This window comes from Rhinichthys klamathensis, unplaced genomic scaffold (genome assembly GCF_029890125.1).
Source record: "Rhinichthys klamathensis goyatoka isolate OS25496 unplaced genomic scaffold, OSU_Roscu_1.1 h1tg000431l_1, whole genome shotgun sequence".
Taxonomy (NCBI): domain Eukaryota; kingdom Metazoa; phylum Chordata; class Actinopteri; order Cypriniformes; family Leuciscidae; genus Rhinichthys; species Rhinichthys klamathensis.
Window position 1 is genome coordinate 472,501 of NW_026606927.1, and position 19,230 is coordinate 491,730.

The following is a 19,230-nucleotide window of genomic DNA, read 5'->3' on the forward strand; positions in this document are numbered from 1 at the left end:
TGAAGACAAACCCTGGGAAGGTGTCAAGTGTGGCCTGGTAGATCTTAGTGTAGATGGGTGTGGTGACCAAGCTTGCTAGTTTGAAGGACAACTGGAGCATGACAAAGGTTATGCCTGTGGGACGAAAAGCAACTATTCGTGAAAATGACCATTTACCAATTTCACTAAGCTGTGGATTTCCAAACCAAAGTTTGAGAGGAGCTCGTTCAGCTTGGCATCCCATCACCACTATAACTATAGCTTTATTTTAATCTCTTCTACATATCAGTTACACAGGTTCGCTGCCAACAGGGCTGGTGAGGTCTGTGGGTATGAGATATCAGAAGAGTAGGGGGCCGAGCACTGAGCCCTGAGGCACTCCTATATACAGTAGTTAGCTGATGGGATTTGAACGGTATGATGAGAACAATTGAACAGTTAATCTTAATGAACTAACTGTATTTTGACATAGAGATAACCATTTACGAAGTGTTTTTTGCATTCCAATCAGTGGTTTGACTATCAAAACTCATCAAGTAACATGATTTCAGCAAACAAGGCTTTTTTACGTCACATTTATAAAATGTGCGTGCGCACAGATTTGATCTTAGTGTGTGTGTACGTTAAAAACCATGCCAACGTTCATGTCTTTGATGTGGAAAAGTGCTTAGTGCCACGTCAGGGTCTGAGGAGAGATCACTCTTTTCTGTGTGCAAAGAGTTGGAGTACTGCAGTTATGCTCCAATCACAAAGCCTATGAAGTGACGACTCAACACGGGCGATATGGACTCTCTATGGTGGACGGCACTGATCCTCAACAACTCGTCTTAAGACCGGCGTGCATACTTGGACTTCCAAAAAATACTCTAAATGTTCCGATCCAATCTGACTTGTAATGCTGCCCGAATCATGCACTGTTCCTTCGTTGGCCAGAGGAGAACTGGCCCTCCGACTGAGTCTGGTTTCTCCCAAGGTTTTTTTCTCCATTCTGTCACCTGATGGAGTTTTGGTTCCTTGCCACTGTTGCCTTGGCTTTTGGCTTGCTTAGTTGGGGACATTTAATATTCAATAATATTATTGATCTGCCTTACTTAAGGTGGACGTTGACGCAATTTCTTTTAGAAACAAACTTTGTTATATTGTTTTCATGTTATCACTGTGAAGCGCTTTGATACAATCTGTATTGTAAAAAGCGCTATATAAATAAAGGTGACTTGACTTGACTTGACTTATTTGAAAACCGAAGCAATTCTTGCCACTTGCGATTCTCAAGTGTAGGATTTGGACGTTGACTGGTTCTGTTTTTATACATTAATGGCATTAATTAGCCTGCGTTTATAAAGCTGAGTTGCGAGGCCCACTTTTTTTCTAACATTGGTTACAAAACATTTTGCCTTTGGTTAGTAAAAGGTGTCATACATGTTTGGGCTGAGTTTTCATTACATTTACACCATGCCTTTTACCAGTAGCCTGTGGTGTTTCAAGTGCTTTGAGTAAATCATCATTATCCCATTAGCTTACCACTGGAGTGCCTCAGGGTTCGGTGCTTGGCCCCCTACTGTACTGATCTATCAAACTCTAGCTCAACCTGCCAAAGACAGGACTCCTTGTCGCCTCAGCCAGCTTATTAATTTACCTCAAACTATCAATTGTGTGTGCAACTGTAATCAATTATAATACTAACACCAGCTGGGTCAGTCAGAACACTGACAACATCTCAATGACCACCAGAAAACAACCAGGACAGAAGTAAACACTTTACCCTTGCCTGTAAAGCTACTTATTGTTACCACAAAGAATTACAAATATTCGTGTGGCCTCCACCTGTGAATACAGTGACACAGTTTCACTTCTCTGTTTTTGGCTGTTTTATTTTCACTTCCTTTTCTGAACACATTAGATCAGAAAGGCCTCACGGCACAGCTACATGAACAAACATTTAAAATGTGACATGGGTACATTGAGGTGTGAGTTTACAATTTAGAAAAGTTTGGTGTTCCATAAAGTGTGTCTTTGGCAGCACCTTATGCAGACACACAACTCTTACTGAGAGAATAAAGAACGGAGACCTACCGTATGAGCTTCCCTGGACCTGTTTGGAGAGCAGTGAGCGAATGGTGGGCATTGGGATCAGAGCGAACAGAGTGACAGAGCGAGCTAAAGAAGACAAGAACAAAACCTCAGATCAGAGGACAATACCAAGTCACTGTAATAAAACGATTTTTTTTTTTTGAGCAGTTTTACACTTAATGGCAGCCTCCTTCTAAATTCTTCCTTTGAGGAATTATTATTGGATTCCAGTTTGTGCTTTTGATAATGTTGTGTATTAGGACCATGTTAATGTGCTTTAATAATACTCTAGCTGTGTTGTAAGTAAACTTACATTTACTCTGTAGTAAGAGACTCAACAATTTAGTATACAAGGTTTACACAATCAACACCTAACATTGGACCCAATTTATATTAGATGTCTCGAACTAAAATTGATAGACTATATTTGTTACTAAGGTATTGTTAGGTAACTGTTGTTACATTGTATTTACATTTAAAGTAATTACATGTGTTTATTAAACTAGACCGTACCCCAACACTAAACAGACCCTTTAATCTAACCATACACGTATACCCCAAACCAATATAAAGTGGGACAGCAACATTTATAATATCATTATTAACAATATTATTACATCATGCTCAAAAGATCTTTAGTCAATATAGTTAGAAATGTCATGAAACTTTGATTCATGTAATCATATTTAAGGTAGCATACATTATTACTGATTACATTTTATGTTTTAAAATGCTTATCTATTATATAAAGCCTTTATACTTTGTTGTCAGGAAAAATACAAGATTTTGGTGGCTTTTTATATTAAACATGTAATACACCTGAGCATGTGCACTGTTTCCAGATTTACCTTTTCTGACTCTTAATGATTGCCTTTTTTGCTTTTATTGAAGTAACCCAAAATGTTTGATATTTAGACTTTTATAAAACAGTGGTAATACTTAAGTTTAGGGTTTAATTCTCACTATTAACAAGTTGCTCATTAGCATACTAGGATATTGGCTGTTTATTAGTTCTTATAAAGCACATATTAATGCCTTATTCTGCATGACCATATTCTACATCCTTGCAATACCTAAACTTAACAACTACCTTAGTAACTATTAATAATAAGCAGTAATTAAAAGTTTGAGGCAAAAGCCATAGCTAATAATTAATTTACAGTGATAATTGGACCCCTAATCTAAAGTGTGACCAAACAGTTTTATATTTAATGGTATTTGATCAAATATATTAGCACACACCTTAAAAAGTGGTCAGTTGACATAACGTAATAATTTTAAGGCAACTGGTTTCCTCAATTTTTTTAAGTAAATAAACTTCATGATTAATCGAAAAAAATAAGTAATGTGGAATTGCAAGTTCACATAACTTATTTTTTCCAATTAAGCATTAAGTTTATACTTAAAAACATTTTTTAGTAACCTAGGTAAACCCGTTGGCGTTGCCTTAAAATGATTAATTAAGTGAACTGAACACTTTTTTTACAGTGTACCGAAGCTCAAGTAGACCTATGTTAGGCTGTATAACTTACCCAAAAAGTACATTGGAGTTGTGGTCACAAATGCCATGAAATAAATCCCAACTGCGAAAGACACCATCCCGACCATGATCATGCTTTCATCTTTAACAGAACATCTTGTGAACATCTTTACACCCACAAAGCTGGTGATGAAGAGCAGGGACCCAGCCGCGTTCCCATAGCCCACCTCAGTCGCGCCCCAGTTCAGCGGCTCCTTCAGCACATACGCGGCCAGCATCTCCATCCCCCCCGCCACTGCGATATCATACAAGATCCCACCGGCGAACAGCAAGGCGATGTTTATTTTATCACGGGCTTCCTGGTTTAAGATCCCAAAACTTTCCCGTCGCTCCTGCCTCTCTGAGGCAAGATCGACCCGCAGGATGAATGTCGCATAGAGCATGCAGATTAAATACAGCAGCACACTCAAACCAGATAAGATAACTCCTTGTTTGAGATCTACACTATAGAGGTTAAATAAGTGACCAGAGGCCAGACTGCCAATGAAACCGGCGATCCCGTACACCAGCTCGGTCCTCATGATGCGCACGGACCGGTCCTCCTCCCCCGAGCTCACCGACACCAGCGCCATGACTCCGGCCCAGTAGGACGCGAACCCGCCGCACAGCCCGTGGATCACCGGCACCGCGTACAACACCTGGAGAGGCCATCCCAGCGCGATGTCCAGCAGGAGCAAAGCCCTGGACACGAGGTAACCCACCAGAGGAACAGCTATTGGCACTTTCCTGTAACCTTTGTCTCCAATCTTTGCCAGAATGATCGCTGGCACGATGGGCATGAACTTGAGGAGCATATTAAAGGTCATGTTGAAGTTGGTAATCGCTTTCTGCTCGCTGTCCCGGTCCGTGGCGTTTGCGCATCGCTCTTTAACGACCATTTGGAGAGCGGTGTCAAAAAACGAGCTGGCCACTTGGGCACAGAATACTAGAGGCGCGATGTATTTACGAAAGGACATCCTGAAGTTGACGAAAATAATAAAAACGAACAAAAACGTGTTGATCAGAGTCGATACACTACAAGAGCTCAAACTCTCCGGGTGAAGCTCATCGCGTCATTCTGCTATAGGGAAGTTGCACACTGAAATACTTTCAGTGGTTAGTCATGTTTCAACCACACAATACGACATTTACTGTCCAATTAATGAGGACTTGAATATGTGTTTTATAAAAACGTTAGCCTGCTTATATTTGCTTCTTAAAAAGCCAAAAAAGGAGAACATTTGTAGAAAGATAAATCACCAAATGAATGATGAAATACCTGTTTGGGTTTGTGTGAACCAGTCAAACAAGATCTCAAGTAGGATTAGTCAATCAATGTGAACTCATTTCATGTCACGAGGAACTTTTTTCTTAAAGAGATAGCCCTCCTAGTAATAACAAATAATAATAGTCAGTCATAATCTACGACACATGAAGATACTATTGGCTATTATTCTGAAGAATGTTGGTGCTGCTCTTTTTTAAAAGTTAAGCTTAAAGTTGGACAAAATGCAACATAAAATCTCCATAATTGTCCATGACACATGTGTATAGTCAAAGTGCATGTCTTCTGAAGTCATACACTAGTTTTGTGTGAGGAAAAAATACAAATTGAAAATTTAAGTTTTTTACTTTAAAACCCCAAAATATTGCCTTTTATACCATATGCTCACCTTCTCACAGATTTTGATTGTGTATGTGGACATACATACAAGAACAGAAATCACCTGCTCTTTATGAATCTCATAATAGAATATAAATGGTTACAGCTTCTTCTTATGCTATTACATTTTCACAGATTTTGATACATTTAGATGGAGTCAAGGAAAAGAATAGAGACATTTTACACATTTTCTTTTTAATGAGAAAATAATTATATATGTGTGTAAGAGTGAGACTTACAATTACTATAAAACAATATAAGCAGAATATTAACATACAATAAGTGGTTAACATGTCAAAAGAGGGGTTTGCATTATCACACCGTATCAATATTCCCTTGGTTTCTCCCGAAGGGAACTAGAACACTCATTAAACCTTTTAAGAAAGCAATTGCAAATGTATTTGTAATAAAAACTAACTATTTAAACAACAAGAGCAAACATATTTTTGGTGTTACTTCAAAAGTAAAAAAACAACAAAAACAAACACTGTTTACTTGGTTCAAACTGTGGGGGAAAAAGCAATACTTGTGATTTCATTTAAGGCAATTTTTTTTTTTTTTTTAAGAACAGACTATTTTGTGAAACAGACAATGAAACTAAAAATCTATTGCAACAGACGCAGTAATTGTCATGCACACGGACACTGGCAAACGCTTGACTAGAAATCTAAAGAAGGCATGTTTGTAGTTGAACACATTTGCGGTCACATTAGCGATAAAAAAAAAAGAAGAAATTTCATGAGCTAAAAGGTAATGCACAAAGCACTCGCTCACACAGAAGTTACTGTTGCTCAATACAGTGAATTTGCATAACTCAAAAGCGACTAAAATCTGAATGTGGAAATTTTTCGTCCTTTTTTTGCCACACAATAAAAAAAAAACAAAGTAGCCTAATTGCGGTAATAACATGTTATCTCACAATTCCATTTTTTTTTTACTCACAATTTCGCAATTCAGATTTTTTTTCCTTCTTCTCAGAATTGCGAGTTTATAGGCTATCTGGTATTTCGGACTTTATAACTCGCAATTGCGTGTTCATATCTCGCAATTCTGAGAAAAAAAACTGAACTGAACTGTGAGCTATAAAGTTACAATTCTGAGAAATAGTCGCAATTCTGAGAAAAAGTCAATTCTGGCGTATTTTCCTCACACATGCAAATTTCTATCTTGCAATTCTGACGTTTTTCCTCAGAATCGTAATATAAACTCACAATTACAAGTTATAAAGTTCGAACTGCGAGATATAAAGTCACAATTCTGAGAAAAAAAACACAATTCTTGACATTTTTTCAGGCAATAGCGAGTCATTCTCACAATTCTGAGAATAAAAAGTCGCGACATTATTATTCGGTAACTGAAACAAGCTTCCACACGATCTATTCCTATTCAAATGACTGTAGGCTATATCTGACATGACACAATTTCACAAATTCATATCTATTTTACGTGATTGGTGGCTAATTCGTACGATATTTAAACCCCAATGACGGTTAAGTTTAGGGGCGGGGTTATGGCTGGTCCTTCATAATGAGTTTCCTTTAAAAATCATACTTTTTTTTGTACGATCCAAAACGTACAAATTCACACGTAACGCCCACCCCGTGAAATAGTTACGGTTTCTCGATCTTACGGGAAACCGTATCTACTTTTGGAAATTTCGCTGAACAACGGTAAAGGTGTGGATTAAATCCAGTCATTTCAATAAGAATTTGAATAAAACTGGTCACAAATTCACCGCATTTACCAACAGAAATGGGCTTAGTTTGAAAGTGACTTCTGTGTGAGCTGTGCTTTATATATCACTACACCATTGACAATAAACAATCGACAATTTCTGCCGAAATTTCGCTAGTATGATCGCAATGCTTTCCCCAGATGTCCTCAAAGGCTGAGGCTTTACACATCAACAACTGCAACATTGCTCAATTTCTAATGGTTTCTTTTTCCTCTGGTATTGTACATTGAAAGCAATTTTGGCCACCATCCTATGCCGTAGGAATCCTATTATATTACAGATTTGAACATTGGCTTGTTTCTTATAACTTAACTTCATGAGGTAAAACAACCATTTTTGTCCATTTCGCAAACATTATAGTACAAAAGCATGTCATCTTTAGTGAACTAAAGCTGGCTTTACATTTCATATGAATGCTGCACATTTCGTGATGCAAAACCTGCCAGCATCACGGTCAATACTTGAACTAGGCCTACTCTGTGCTAGAAATGTCCCCTACTAAACAAACTAATGAAAACCTCTGAAAATGCATATAATAATATCATATGGCATACTTGGCCCTCAAATACACACAACACAGTATATATGAATAAATGTGCAGTAATAGTACTAAACATCAGTCATTTTTTCCAAAACTATTTTCCATTTATAGGAACACTGCATATATCTCACTGCTCAAATAAAAATATTTCCCCCTTATAAAATTCAAATTATTTGTTCACCAACAATAATCATCTCATATCAAAGAATCCAAGTAAAAATCCAACATCCGGCTCTGAGTAAAACTGATGGCCGTCACACAATCTCACATTAAGCATCGAAACAAACGGACACCTTAGAAAGTCAGTATCCAGAGATCGACAGATCTGTTTTCATCCATTAAATAAAGTTGATGCACCTTCCGCAGAAACATTTATAACTCTGAATAGGTGTAACTTTATATGACACCCACACATTATAATAATGCATTACTGTTATAGAGTTTCTAGTTTGTCTTTTTTTGCCTGCAATTTGAGAAACTATGTATTAGATACCACTCTTAACCAGAGACTACACATACTTCATGTACTCATTAAAGGACAGCAGTACATTAAATACTTTTTTTCTTTGTGATGCTATATATTATATGTGGAGTACACAAAACATCAAAGCCACGTTGTTGAATGATGCTTGTGGGATTGTCTTCATTTATGGCTTGATAAATGCATCAGGCCGAAGGCAAAAATTAGAAGTCAAAGATTATTTCTAGAAGAGTAATTGTCCATGTTTGAGTCCTCGTTGTTTCCTTCACGCTGCATGTCCATCACTGATGTCAGTGACCTGTAGGCCTATAGATGCTTGTTCTGGCACCTAACATCCTTTATATTGCCAAATGTTTTTAAAAACAATAAAAAAAATCATTCCAACATTTCAGACATTAATTTGTACATTTGTATCAATATTTGTTTTTAACTGTGTTAAATAATGGTATTGTGTTTACAATTTCTGCTGGTAATGGCTTTAAAAATGCCAAAAAGAGAAATTATGATTAATTTAAGAATCAACTAAGCAATTAAGCACAGTGAAGTCTTGCATATATAAGCTATGTTTATCATTCATTGTTCTTTTCTTCATTTTTGCATTACAGTGCCCCTATTATGCTTTTTTATGCTTCTTTCATGTGGTGTGTAATATAGCTGTTTGTGAATGTAAAAGGTCTACAAAGTTTCAAAGATCAAAGTGCAGATCAATAGTTATTGTCTCCCAAAAGAAAGAAGTGATTCTGAACAGCCTGAAACGAGTCGTCAGTAATTCTAGACTTACTTCCTGCTCGAACATATTTGCATAATGCCAGGCTATGCTCTTCATTGGCTGAACGTGAACAACATCTACTTTGACCTTCAAACACTGTAGTTCAGATATGATAATGAATGTTTGGTTTCCGACAAGTGCTGTAAGCTGTCGACCAATCACAACAGATTGGGTCATCTGACCAATCAGAGCAGAGTAGACCAATCACAACAGACTGGGCCATCTGACCAATCAGAGCAGAGTAGACCAATCACAACAGACTGGGCCGTCTGACCAATCAGAGCAGAGTAGACCAATCACAGCAGACTGGGTCATCTGACCAATCAGAGCAGAGTAGACCAATCACAACAGACTGGGCCATCTGACCAATCAGAGCAGAGTAGACCAATCACAGCAGACTGGGTCATCTGACCAATCAGAGCAGAGTAGACCAATCACAACAGACTGGGCCGTCTGACCAATCAGAGCAGAGTAGACCAATCACAGCAGACTGGGTCATCTGACCAATCAGAGCAGAGTAGACCAATCACAACAGACTGGGCCATCTGACCAATCAGAGCAGAGTAGACCAATCACAGCAGACTGGGTCATCTGACCAATCAGAGCAGAGTAGACCAATCACAACAGACTGGGCCATCTGACCAATCAGAGCAGAGTAGACTCTTAGAAAGGAGAGGTTTAAAGAGACTGAATCCTTTATCGAACCATTGCAGACATTGTGAAAAAAGAGCTGGTACTGAAATGTATATTATGAGAAAATGAAAGATTAAAGTGTTTTTGACCTTGGATGCATGTAAACCTGTTGTAGGAGACGTCCAAAACAAGACTAAGAACCTTTAAAAGAACACAACAGGGGCACTTTAAAGGCACTGCTTTTGCTGTTCTGCCCTACACACAACACAACACAACACAACACAACATAAACATTCCCAAAAAAATCGACATCATCCATTAAATGTTCTGTACCACACCATGTCTGATGCTATAACTTCAAGCCAAACACCGGTGCCTTCAACTGCAAACAGCAATAACGTCCTAAAGCTTCATTTCACATACATATCCTGTCTTTTGTCAATGGAGAATTCATCCGCTGCCTTTAAAAAGCCATGACCTCCTCTGCAAGTTATTACCACTTCGATGTATTGTTATGTTGGTCTGGGTGAAGATTTGCTCTCAAGTCTTTCAAGGTTACATGTCTGAGCCCTACTTTCATTTGTCCACCTCATTAAAGTTTCTCTCTGAACAATATGGCAATATTAGGAGAATGAGTTCCTATCTCTGCAATCGAGATCATGTGAAAATAATTAACAGGAAACCAAATAGCAGTATTTTGCCCTTTCGGACACTGCAAGACACATTGTGTAAAGTTGAAATGTCAATAATCTAGCATGAAATCAGATTAATCCAATCTCCTTCAACTAATAACAAAATATTATCCAATAGTCTTTAACTATACGGTAACATCTTTATGTTTGGGAAGTATAAATGCAACGTGGTCTTCACACTAATCTGATTTGCTAAGTTGCAACATTAATGCCAAAAACCCCAAAGTCTTAAAAAATGTGATCCTTGTCTTTGCACATTCCACTTTCTTAAAACGTATCAGCACAAAAGAAAAAGCTATATCTTGGTAGTGGAAATGTAAAGTGTTATCTCTGGTCTTCACTGTCGAGAGAAAGTTATGTCCCGTTTGTTCTCCAGAAACAGAAAGAACAAATCTTCAGAGAGGGGTGAATTCCCAATAAATACTTGTGTTTGTCCCGTTGCACATTTTCCCTCTGTTTTCTCTCTTTCTCGTTTTTTTCTTTCTTTCTCGGTATAGAAATAAGTTTTAGTTTACTCTTCCTCCTCTTCCTCCTCCTCCTCCTCCTCATCTTCCTCAGCCTCATCCTGGTTGGCGTAGATTCCTGCTTCCCACCGGAGGGCCATGTTACTTTTCCTGCGAGTGACACGCGTTGCCTCCAGAACCTGAAGATTAACATAACAATGGCTGTTATTCAAAGTCGTTTCAAATGTTATAATGATATATTCACCACAGTGATAATAGAAAGCATGTTAAGAAGAAGTTTAGACACATTCTTCTAACTATAAGTGTCTTTGCAACTACATGTCAACTAAGGCCCTGTTTACACCTGGTGTTAAGATACGTTTTGGTCGATCGGATCACAAGTGGACGAGGGAGACACGTTCCCTTTTACACCTGGTGTTTTAATCCGTCTCTTTTGTCCACTTTCAACCACTTCTGTCCTGATTTCTTCTGGGCGGGTCTTTTCCAGATCTTTCGATCTAATGGACAAAATAATCTCGCGCGATTTACATATGAACGCGACCGGAGACGAGAGAGAAACACACGGAGAGCATCAGCTTTAGATTCTGCTCTGACAGCGAGAACATTGTGCTTGGTACGTTTTTCATCTTCAAACCAAACTTGGGTCTTCAGCCGACAAAGTCCCGTCTGGCTAGCGCTCTTCCCATAGTGTTAACGCATTAGGCCAGTAGCCGGAGAGAAGACGGTCTTTAGTGGCTGTTTGAACACATTCGATCACACGAATGTCTACACTATGAAAGAAATCCGGTCAAATGCGTTTTCGACTACCTCTGGAAGTAGGGTTGCCAACTTTCTGAAATGGAAATAAGAAACGGGGGGGGGGGGGGGGGTTATGGTATGTGGTAGTGACATGCCCGCTGAAATTCATATATTTTATATCATATTATAATGCAACTTATTAGGCCTATATATTTATAGAATAGCAAAGTAGGCTTAATCAATATACAAGATTTAACCACACAGATATATAAAGGCTATCATGATCATTTTGCCAAAAATGAACCATGTATTTGTTTAGATTATAATACGTTTTATTTTTAACTTAAACAAATACAACATATAACATTCGAAACTCATCGGCTTAGACTGCATTTGAAGAAAAATAAACACAACAGTTTTCTGTAGCCTTGTGCGAACTTATTCAATAGAATTAGACTTCTAGAATGTTCTTTCCGGTGCAAAATTTTTTTTCTCCAAATTTTTTAGTAGTTTTTCTTATCATAGCCTACAAATGTCTTCGGAAACACATTTTACTTGATTTACTGAAGCCTGTAAAATGCATTTGCAGCTGCACAGCTTGCACATTGAGCGTCTGGCTCGCTCATAGGCTGTGCTGCGGCAACTGCACATCCAATGGCGCGGGCGCCTCTGACGTGCGACCAATGAGCCAACTCTACGTCATTACACGTCAGAGCCCGTCAAGGTGGCGCCAAGTCCCCGAATTTGCCATTATAGCAGCGGGTCTTCGTTCATTCATCATAGTCTGTCTGACATATATATTAGAAGCTATGCGTCTGTCATGGATTTGCACTGAATTGATTCTCAAAAATACGGAACAAAGTGCGTTCCGTATCAGTTCAATACGGAACAAGCCTTTTATGTGTCAAATACGGAATGATTCCGTATTATACGGAACGGTTGGCAACCCTATCTGGAAGTGGTCAAAAGTGGACCCTGTTTACGACCAGTGATCCGATCGACCAAATCGCATCTCAATACCAGCTGTAAAGAGGGCCTGACTCTCATTAGAGTATTAGTAGACTGTGCTTAATATCTGCTAACTCTTTATTGTGATGCTCCTCAACTGACATTATACTGACTATAAGTTACTTTGCAACTACATGTCAACTTACTCTACTAACCCTAACAGTCTACTAATACTCTGTTGCAAAGTTACTTATAGTTAGTAGAATGTCTAACCATCTAAATAAAGTGTAACCGATTTCAATTACAAAAAACAAGGGAACATAACATCAATATAAACTGATGTTGACTCATAATGTTGTTTTATCAGTCCCACTTTATATTGAGTGTCTTTAACTACTATGTACCTACATTTAAATGAATCATTTGATACAATGCTCTTGTATACATACATGATTTTACACTGTGCTTGTATTTAAAAATACCATCATGCACTTGCATCTATAATTACACGGTTGAGCTTCCCTTACACCTTAACCCACACCACCAAACCTATCCTTAATCTTACACGTACAACTCAATAGCAGCAAAAGTGTTTGCAATACATCAACACAATAAGTACATTGCACCAAAAACATAGATTTTTACCCCCGATGTAAGTACATTGTAGTTAATGACACCTAATATAAAGTCTGACAGTTTTATCTATATAACTTGAATCATGATTTTTCTCAGAAAATATGTGATCTGAGCTCTAAATTTTAAAGTATGTTGTAGAATGGCTGGGAGATACGAGTTTAACTTTACCACACTATACCCTGTTAGATAAGCAGGCTACGTTATTTACACTGAGAACAAAAAAAGGAGTAAAGCCAATATCAATGATTTAGTTAAGAGCTTTAACAAAAAAATATCAATACGCATGTGCAATCATACACATCAGATAGACCGCTTTAGACCCCACCTGTTCAGTTTCATGCTGGGTTTGGGTCGGACTGTCCAAAACAGCTTTAGATATAAACACCACAACACACAATACAAGTGCAAACACAGCATGAAAGCAGAAACAATAAAGCAGAAAAGAGAACAGTCATGCTGTTTCAAAAGTAAAAACTGGTGCCAAGTGTTACACCCGTTGTGTCTTATTCCAACGAACCTAAATGTCCAATCCGAAGTTCTCAAATAACTTGAATATTATTTCAAATATACAATACAAAGAGCTGAAATATTAGGATGGAGGGTGGTAAAATGCTCAAATGAAGACTGGACATGGTAAGTTCGTAGTTCTTTGACACGAGATTCATGTGAATTGATAGTGGCACTGCACTGATCATGTAGGTGCAAATACTTTGACTAGTTTAAACTGTGGATCCATATGTAATGAATGACGCAATGATTCGACACAAAAGACAATTATTTCTTGGAAACACGTTATATGTGTCAAAGTATTCGGCACTGCTACAACTCCCCCACATTGAAACATGCAACAACACAAATGAAGGCACAATGAACTTTGAAGCAAGCATTGTACAAGTACCTCAGTTGTAACTGAGCGGACATACTGACGAGAGGGAAAGAGGAAGAATTAGTCAATATGCAAACACTTGCTATTGTGTAGAGAACAGCTTGTGAAAGTAGATCAACTTACTGGTCATGGTCATATAGTTTACTTTTTATATACAGATCATATTGGCTCAATACTGTGTGCTAATTGCAAAGCTAATGATTGCACTTGAAATAACGGTTATTTTTCAAAGAGCATGAACTAAATATATATATATATTTCATTTATTGACCATTACAGGTGTTTGTTTCCTGAGTTTAGGGCCATCACTACAATTGACACATGTATTCCTATATTTAGATTTGTGGTTAACCAATTTTAATATTTTGATTTTTTTTTTTGTCAATGGCGCATTCTGAAGCTTAATATATTTGATCCACCCCAACCTCAAATATTTGGTTACACCCTTCCCTAAGCTAAAATAAGCATGGATTAGTATTGTGTTATATGTAATTTGTAAGGAAGGAGGAAATATCCAATTTATAAATATTTGGCTATTTTACTTGGCAAACTATTTTACTTGGCACCATTGTCATGGATTTATTTCACAACGGTCAGAGACCAATATTGTTGCCACTACTGCGGTTCCAAAGCCATTGTGTTTGAATTAGTCTGCATTATAATAATAGAATGTGATACTGTCAGCGCAGCCAAGTTGCAAAAGACCCGCACTTAGTTGTTTGTTCTCCAAATAATAGCTTTTAGAGGAAATGTGTTGTTGATATCTGAGAAAGCAAAAGGGGAAAGACAGTGGTTGATATGAAACAGCGAGTCCTCAATAGGCATTTTGTCATGTGTCACACATCTTTATGAATTCAGTTTCTAAATGAGCTGGAAAGTCCCTTTCCTCACTTTCTTGGCATGAGATAAAAAAAGACGAACTATGTTTCTGATGCAAGTCATTGCTATGGTATTTTAGCAGTTAGGAATCACTAATTCCAAACAGGCCATTAAAGTGAAATTCAACGGTTTGATTGTAAATGGTGTGCGGATGGATGGATGTCTGAGAGATTTAGTGCAAGAGGAATCCCCAGACAATTCATTAGGCCATAAAAGAGCTTACACTGCTGTCCTCAGCTTTCTCTCTGCGCTTGACCTTGTGTGTCTCGAAGTCCTCCATCAGAGTCTGCATGAAGTTCTTGGTCCGCTGTCCTCCTCCAGAGTCGTCGCTGCCCAGATCAGACAGAGGCGAGGGCAGAGCTCCTTCTGAAGGGCACGGCGACGCTGGAGGAACCGGACGAACCTTCTCAATCTTACCTGCACACAGACCAATACATAACACACTTATACACACCATAAGAAATAATTGCTCTACCACAGTAAAAGACCTGGGTGTTATATTTGACAGCAACTTGTCTTTTGAAAATCATATTTCTGATATGATTTTTCAATGTCTTCCTCATTAGAAACATCGCTAATCATGTGATGCAGAAAAGTTAGTTCATGCATTCATGACCTCTAGACTAGATTACTGTAATGCATTACCAGCTGGTAATCCTCAATAAACACTCTACAATTAGACTAAAATGCAGCTGCTAGAGTTCTTACCAGGTCAAGACATCTCTACACTGGTTACCTATTAAGTTCTGTATCGATTATAAAGTATTGCCACTGACCTATAAGGTCCTAAACGGTTCAGCTCCTGTGTATTTAACCGATCTTCTAACGCCCTGCAATCCATCACGCTCTTTAAGATCACAAATCTTGGGGTGTCTGGTAGTACCTAGGATATCTAAGTCCACTAAAGGAGGGAGAGTGTTTTCACACTTGGCTCCTAAACTCTGGAATCGCCTTCCTGATATTGTTCGGGGCTCAGACTCACTCTCCTGGTTTAAATCTAGATTAAAGACGCATCTCTTTAGCCAAGCATTCACATAATGGATCTCAAAACCTTGTACTCCAGTTATATCAGATCAAATGCACATGATTATCTTTGCTTAATGTTCTGAACAGCAGCTAGGCTAGTTACTCTCCATTTGCTTCTCTGTTTTATCTCGGGATGCCCATCCTAAAGTAACCAGGGAGTTTGTCAGCTCCAGTTTGGATCCAGCCTCTTATGAAGACTTCAGATGCCCAACACCTGTGGAGAAATGCTTTGAGACTCCAACTCCAGCGAGGACCTCAGATGATGCAAACTCTGAATCAACATAAACCAATGCTACTTTTTCTATATATTGTAATCATTATGTTCACAGCTTGTAATAATTACTTCAATTATCTCATTGTTTCTGTCTTAAATGAATACACTGTTAGCTAACTGAGTGATTTGTATATGCACATTTCTGAAATACATAAGTTAGCAGTCACCTCTGATAACACATCACTCTAAATTGTAATTTAGACACATGCATTTTCTGTAAAGCTGCTTTGAAACTATATGTATTGTGAAAAGCGCTATACAAGTAAATGTCAATTGAATAAATTAACTGTCAAGACAATATATATATAGTATTCCATTTACTTTTATTTTATTTTGATTGTTTATCTCTGTGAAGCTGCTTTGAAACAATCTGTATTGTTTAACCCTCTGGGGTACTTCGGGACAAAAATGTCCAGAAGCGTTTTTAAAAAAAATGTTAAAAATTGTAGCTTCATCGGAATGGTCCGAAACTTGGTGACTTTTTTGGTACTTGGTATATGAACACCCAAAAAAATTGGGGACAGGATTTGAAAAGTCTAAGTGGTCTTAAAACAAAATAGTCACACTCAGGACCTTTGGGTCAAAAATGACCCCCATAGGAAATGAATGGGAAATTGGCAAAAATGTGAAAATACAGAGTTTTTTTGTGCATACAATCTACAAAACAGCCAAGATGCAGAAAAAAAGCACACAACAGTGAAGGGGTGAATCTCTTAAAACAATGGGTGACAAAATATTTTCCATTTGTTCTCTTTATAATGCAATGTTCAGGTTTGACTGTATTATAAAGTAAAACTGCCACTTCAAATTACCATTTAAACCAACCAAATTATTATTTTTTTTAATTAAAAAAAATGACAAAAATAGTCTTTGAGAATCTGTTATTATATATTCAAATCAACAACCTGAAAAAAATTAAACAATATGTGAAAAAATCACTAGAGTGTTTCTACCATAGGTTTCTACAGAGAGCTGTAAATCCACTAGTGGTAAAAATGTGCTATTGCGTGATAAAAATGCTCAGTGTGTCCACCAGATGGCTCCGATCTCATTTCAAAAATTGCTTTCATGAGGCCTAGACTTGACTCTAAAATGAAATACAGCTTTAATAATTTTTTTTAAATTATATATATATATAAATGTTCTATTATGTTCAATGGGAAAAAATGGGTCTTAATTATTGCATAAATATTAATTATAAATCATAAAATTATCTCAAAACACCAAAAAAGAAAAGAAAAAATATTATTGAACAAAAATATATTTAATTGATTTTACTCAAATAAAATGTATCTTAATGCCGCCCTCCGGGTCATTTTTGACCCGAAGGTCCTGAGTGTGAGTCTTAAGCTGACTTGACACTAATGTAAAAATAGACTTATTTTGACCTATGTGCACAGACTTCAAACGCCAACGTAACTAATGACAAATATCTTAGAACTGGATAAAATTGTTTTCAAATAGTTCTGCATTAATTTGGAATTTTAGTTTGTTTGGAATGTTTCATCACTCTTCAGTTTAGGGGACATGAAAGGGCCCAGAGTCCCAGACACATTCTTGATTATGACCCAAGTATGGATACTAGAGGCACAGAGGACTCAGTGTAGAAACACACAATGCAGTTCCAGGGAATCTGAGAGAAAAGCATGTCAGTCTGTATTAATTAAAATTTTATTATTATTATTATTGGGCAGCTAATGCAGCTAATTTAAGTACTTTAGCGTGGGGGAGAAATATCACTTCAGTGGAGTTGGTTGCAGAATGGTTAGCAATGGAAGCTTCTTGTGATAAGACTTCATTAACGGCTCTGCTTAAAAGTCCCATTAAAATTGATGTCAAAAATATCAATGGAAACATAGTTATTTCTAATTTAATTAAAGTGTGGATACAAAATAAGGTATATTTTAAAATTTCATATATCTGGATACTGTAATAATCATGCTTTTCCTCTGGGGTTACACGGTAAGCCCCCCCCCCCCCCCAATGGAAACATATCGGATAGTAACTATTCAGGATCTTTAGGGAAGGTGCATTTAGCTCTTTTGAACAGCTAAAACAATACTATGCTCTTTTTTCTGCACATTTTCCCGATCTTTGCAAGTTAGAGACTTTGTTAGGAAGCACATTGCAGATTTTGAAGTTTTGAATCCCACCTAATGTACACACTGGTGTGAGTGGTGTGTCAAACTTTTACAAATTACTCCTAGAAAAGGTGGACAACAACACAGGAAAAATAAAACAGGACTGGGAAGAGGAAATTGGTTTTAATATTCATGAAAACATGTGGGATGAGTGCTTGAGAGATGTACATACATGTTCTGTGAATGCTAGACACAATTTGATTCAGTTCAATGTAATTCACAGGCTTCATTTTTCTAAATCAAAAACTTCATTAAATTTATCCCACGATTTCTCCACACTGTGACAACTGTAAAGTGTCAGAAGCAACCATGTTTCATTCTTTTTGGTCATAGTAAAATTCAGCAATTTTGGAAATTTGTATTTAAATTTCTTTCTGAAGAAATTATTGATCTGGAGCTTGAGCCTTGCATTGGACTTTTAGGAGCAGAGAATGCTTTTTGTAGTAAGTATCAAACACAGGCCATTTCACTCTGTATGATGCTTGCAAAAAGACTTATTTTACAGATGTGGAAAGTAGATTATGTCCCTACTTTTGAGATGTGGGCTTTAAGGAACTGGGAAAAATGTTGTAGTTTGTCACGTATTTGTTAAATAGTGTGTTGATTCTCAGAAACTGAAAGCGCTCTTATTTTCTTCTGCTGACGTTGGCAACTCGAGACTTTTTGCAAAGTTTTAAATGAAAATTTGCTGTAGAAAATCTGTGCCTCTTCACAGGAAGTCTATATTTGTCCTCTCAGAAATACTGTCATTAATGAGAGGTCATTAACCAATACTGATCGCACAAGATCAATTCCAATACTATGGGATTTAGCATTATAAAAGCAAGCTAAAAGAAAGGACTCATGCATTCCCAATGACACCACTAGAGGGCAGACATAAACTTCTCAAGTACAGGACATCATCATGAATAAGACATTGTTGTCAAAAGGAAAAGCACACGCTGCCATTAAATACTGTGCGGATGAGTGTTACATCACCAAAACCAAACATACGTAAACAGAACATTTAAAGTACGTACTGCTATAGTCTGTTATAATAATTTTTAACATCAAACCAACATAATTTGAAACTGTTGGTGGTTGCTAGAACTGAAAGCTTTTACATATATTTATGTTACCCATATAGCATTATCTAGTCAATTGTTCAGAGTAGTCA

At 37.4% G+C, this 19,230-nt stretch overlaps 2 protein-coding genes and 1 long non-coding RNA gene across 7 annotated transcripts in view; 1 reads left to right on the forward strand and 2 right to left on the reverse strand.

Annotated features, from left to right (window-relative positions):
• Positions 1 to 4,737, reverse strand: part of LOC130071187 (thymic stromal cotransporter homolog) — a 4,971-nt gene extending 234 nt beyond the window's left edge. The window contains exons 1-3 of the mRNA XM_056235846.1: positions 3,582 to 4,737; positions 2,053 to 2,136; positions 1 to 114 (exon numbers count right to left, since the gene is read on the reverse strand). The exon at positions 1 to 114 is cut by the window's left edge and continues 43 nt beyond it. Coding sequence (XP_056091821.1) covers positions 1 to 114; positions 2,053 to 2,136; positions 3,582 to 4,545 — 1,162 coding nt within the window. The 5' untranslated portion in view covers positions 4,546 to 4,737. The remainder of the gene's footprint in view (positions 115 to 2,052; positions 2,137 to 3,581) is intronic.
• Positions 4,738 to 8,785: 4,048 nt separating this feature from the next.
• LOC130071174 (uncharacterized) lies at positions 8,786 to 9,798 on the forward strand. Its single transcript, XR_008803975.1, has 2 exons — positions 8,786 to 8,929; positions 9,363 to 9,798. It is a non-coding gene; the product is annotated as an uncharacterized LOC130071174 (long non-coding RNA).
• Positions 9,799 to 10,581: 783 nt separating this feature from the next.
• LOC130071175 (A-kinase anchor protein 2) overlaps positions 10,582 to 19,230 on the reverse strand; it is a 112,542-nt gene continuing 103,893 nt past the window's right edge. For 4 of the 5 annotated variants that reach the window (XM_056235825.1, XM_056235823.1, XM_056235822.1 and 1 more), the window contains 3 exons: positions 14,857 to 15,050; positions 13,767 to 13,790; positions 10,582 to 10,725 (listed from right to left, as the gene is read on the reverse strand). In XM_056235825.1, the coding sequence (XP_056091800.1) occupies positions 10,594 to 10,725; positions 13,767 to 13,790; positions 14,857 to 15,050 (350 nt within the window). In that variant the 3' untranslated portion in view covers positions 10,582 to 10,593. The remainder of the gene's footprint in view (positions 10,726 to 13,766; positions 13,791 to 14,856; positions 15,051 to 19,230) is intronic. The other variant, XM_056235824.1, reaches the window with a different exon arrangement.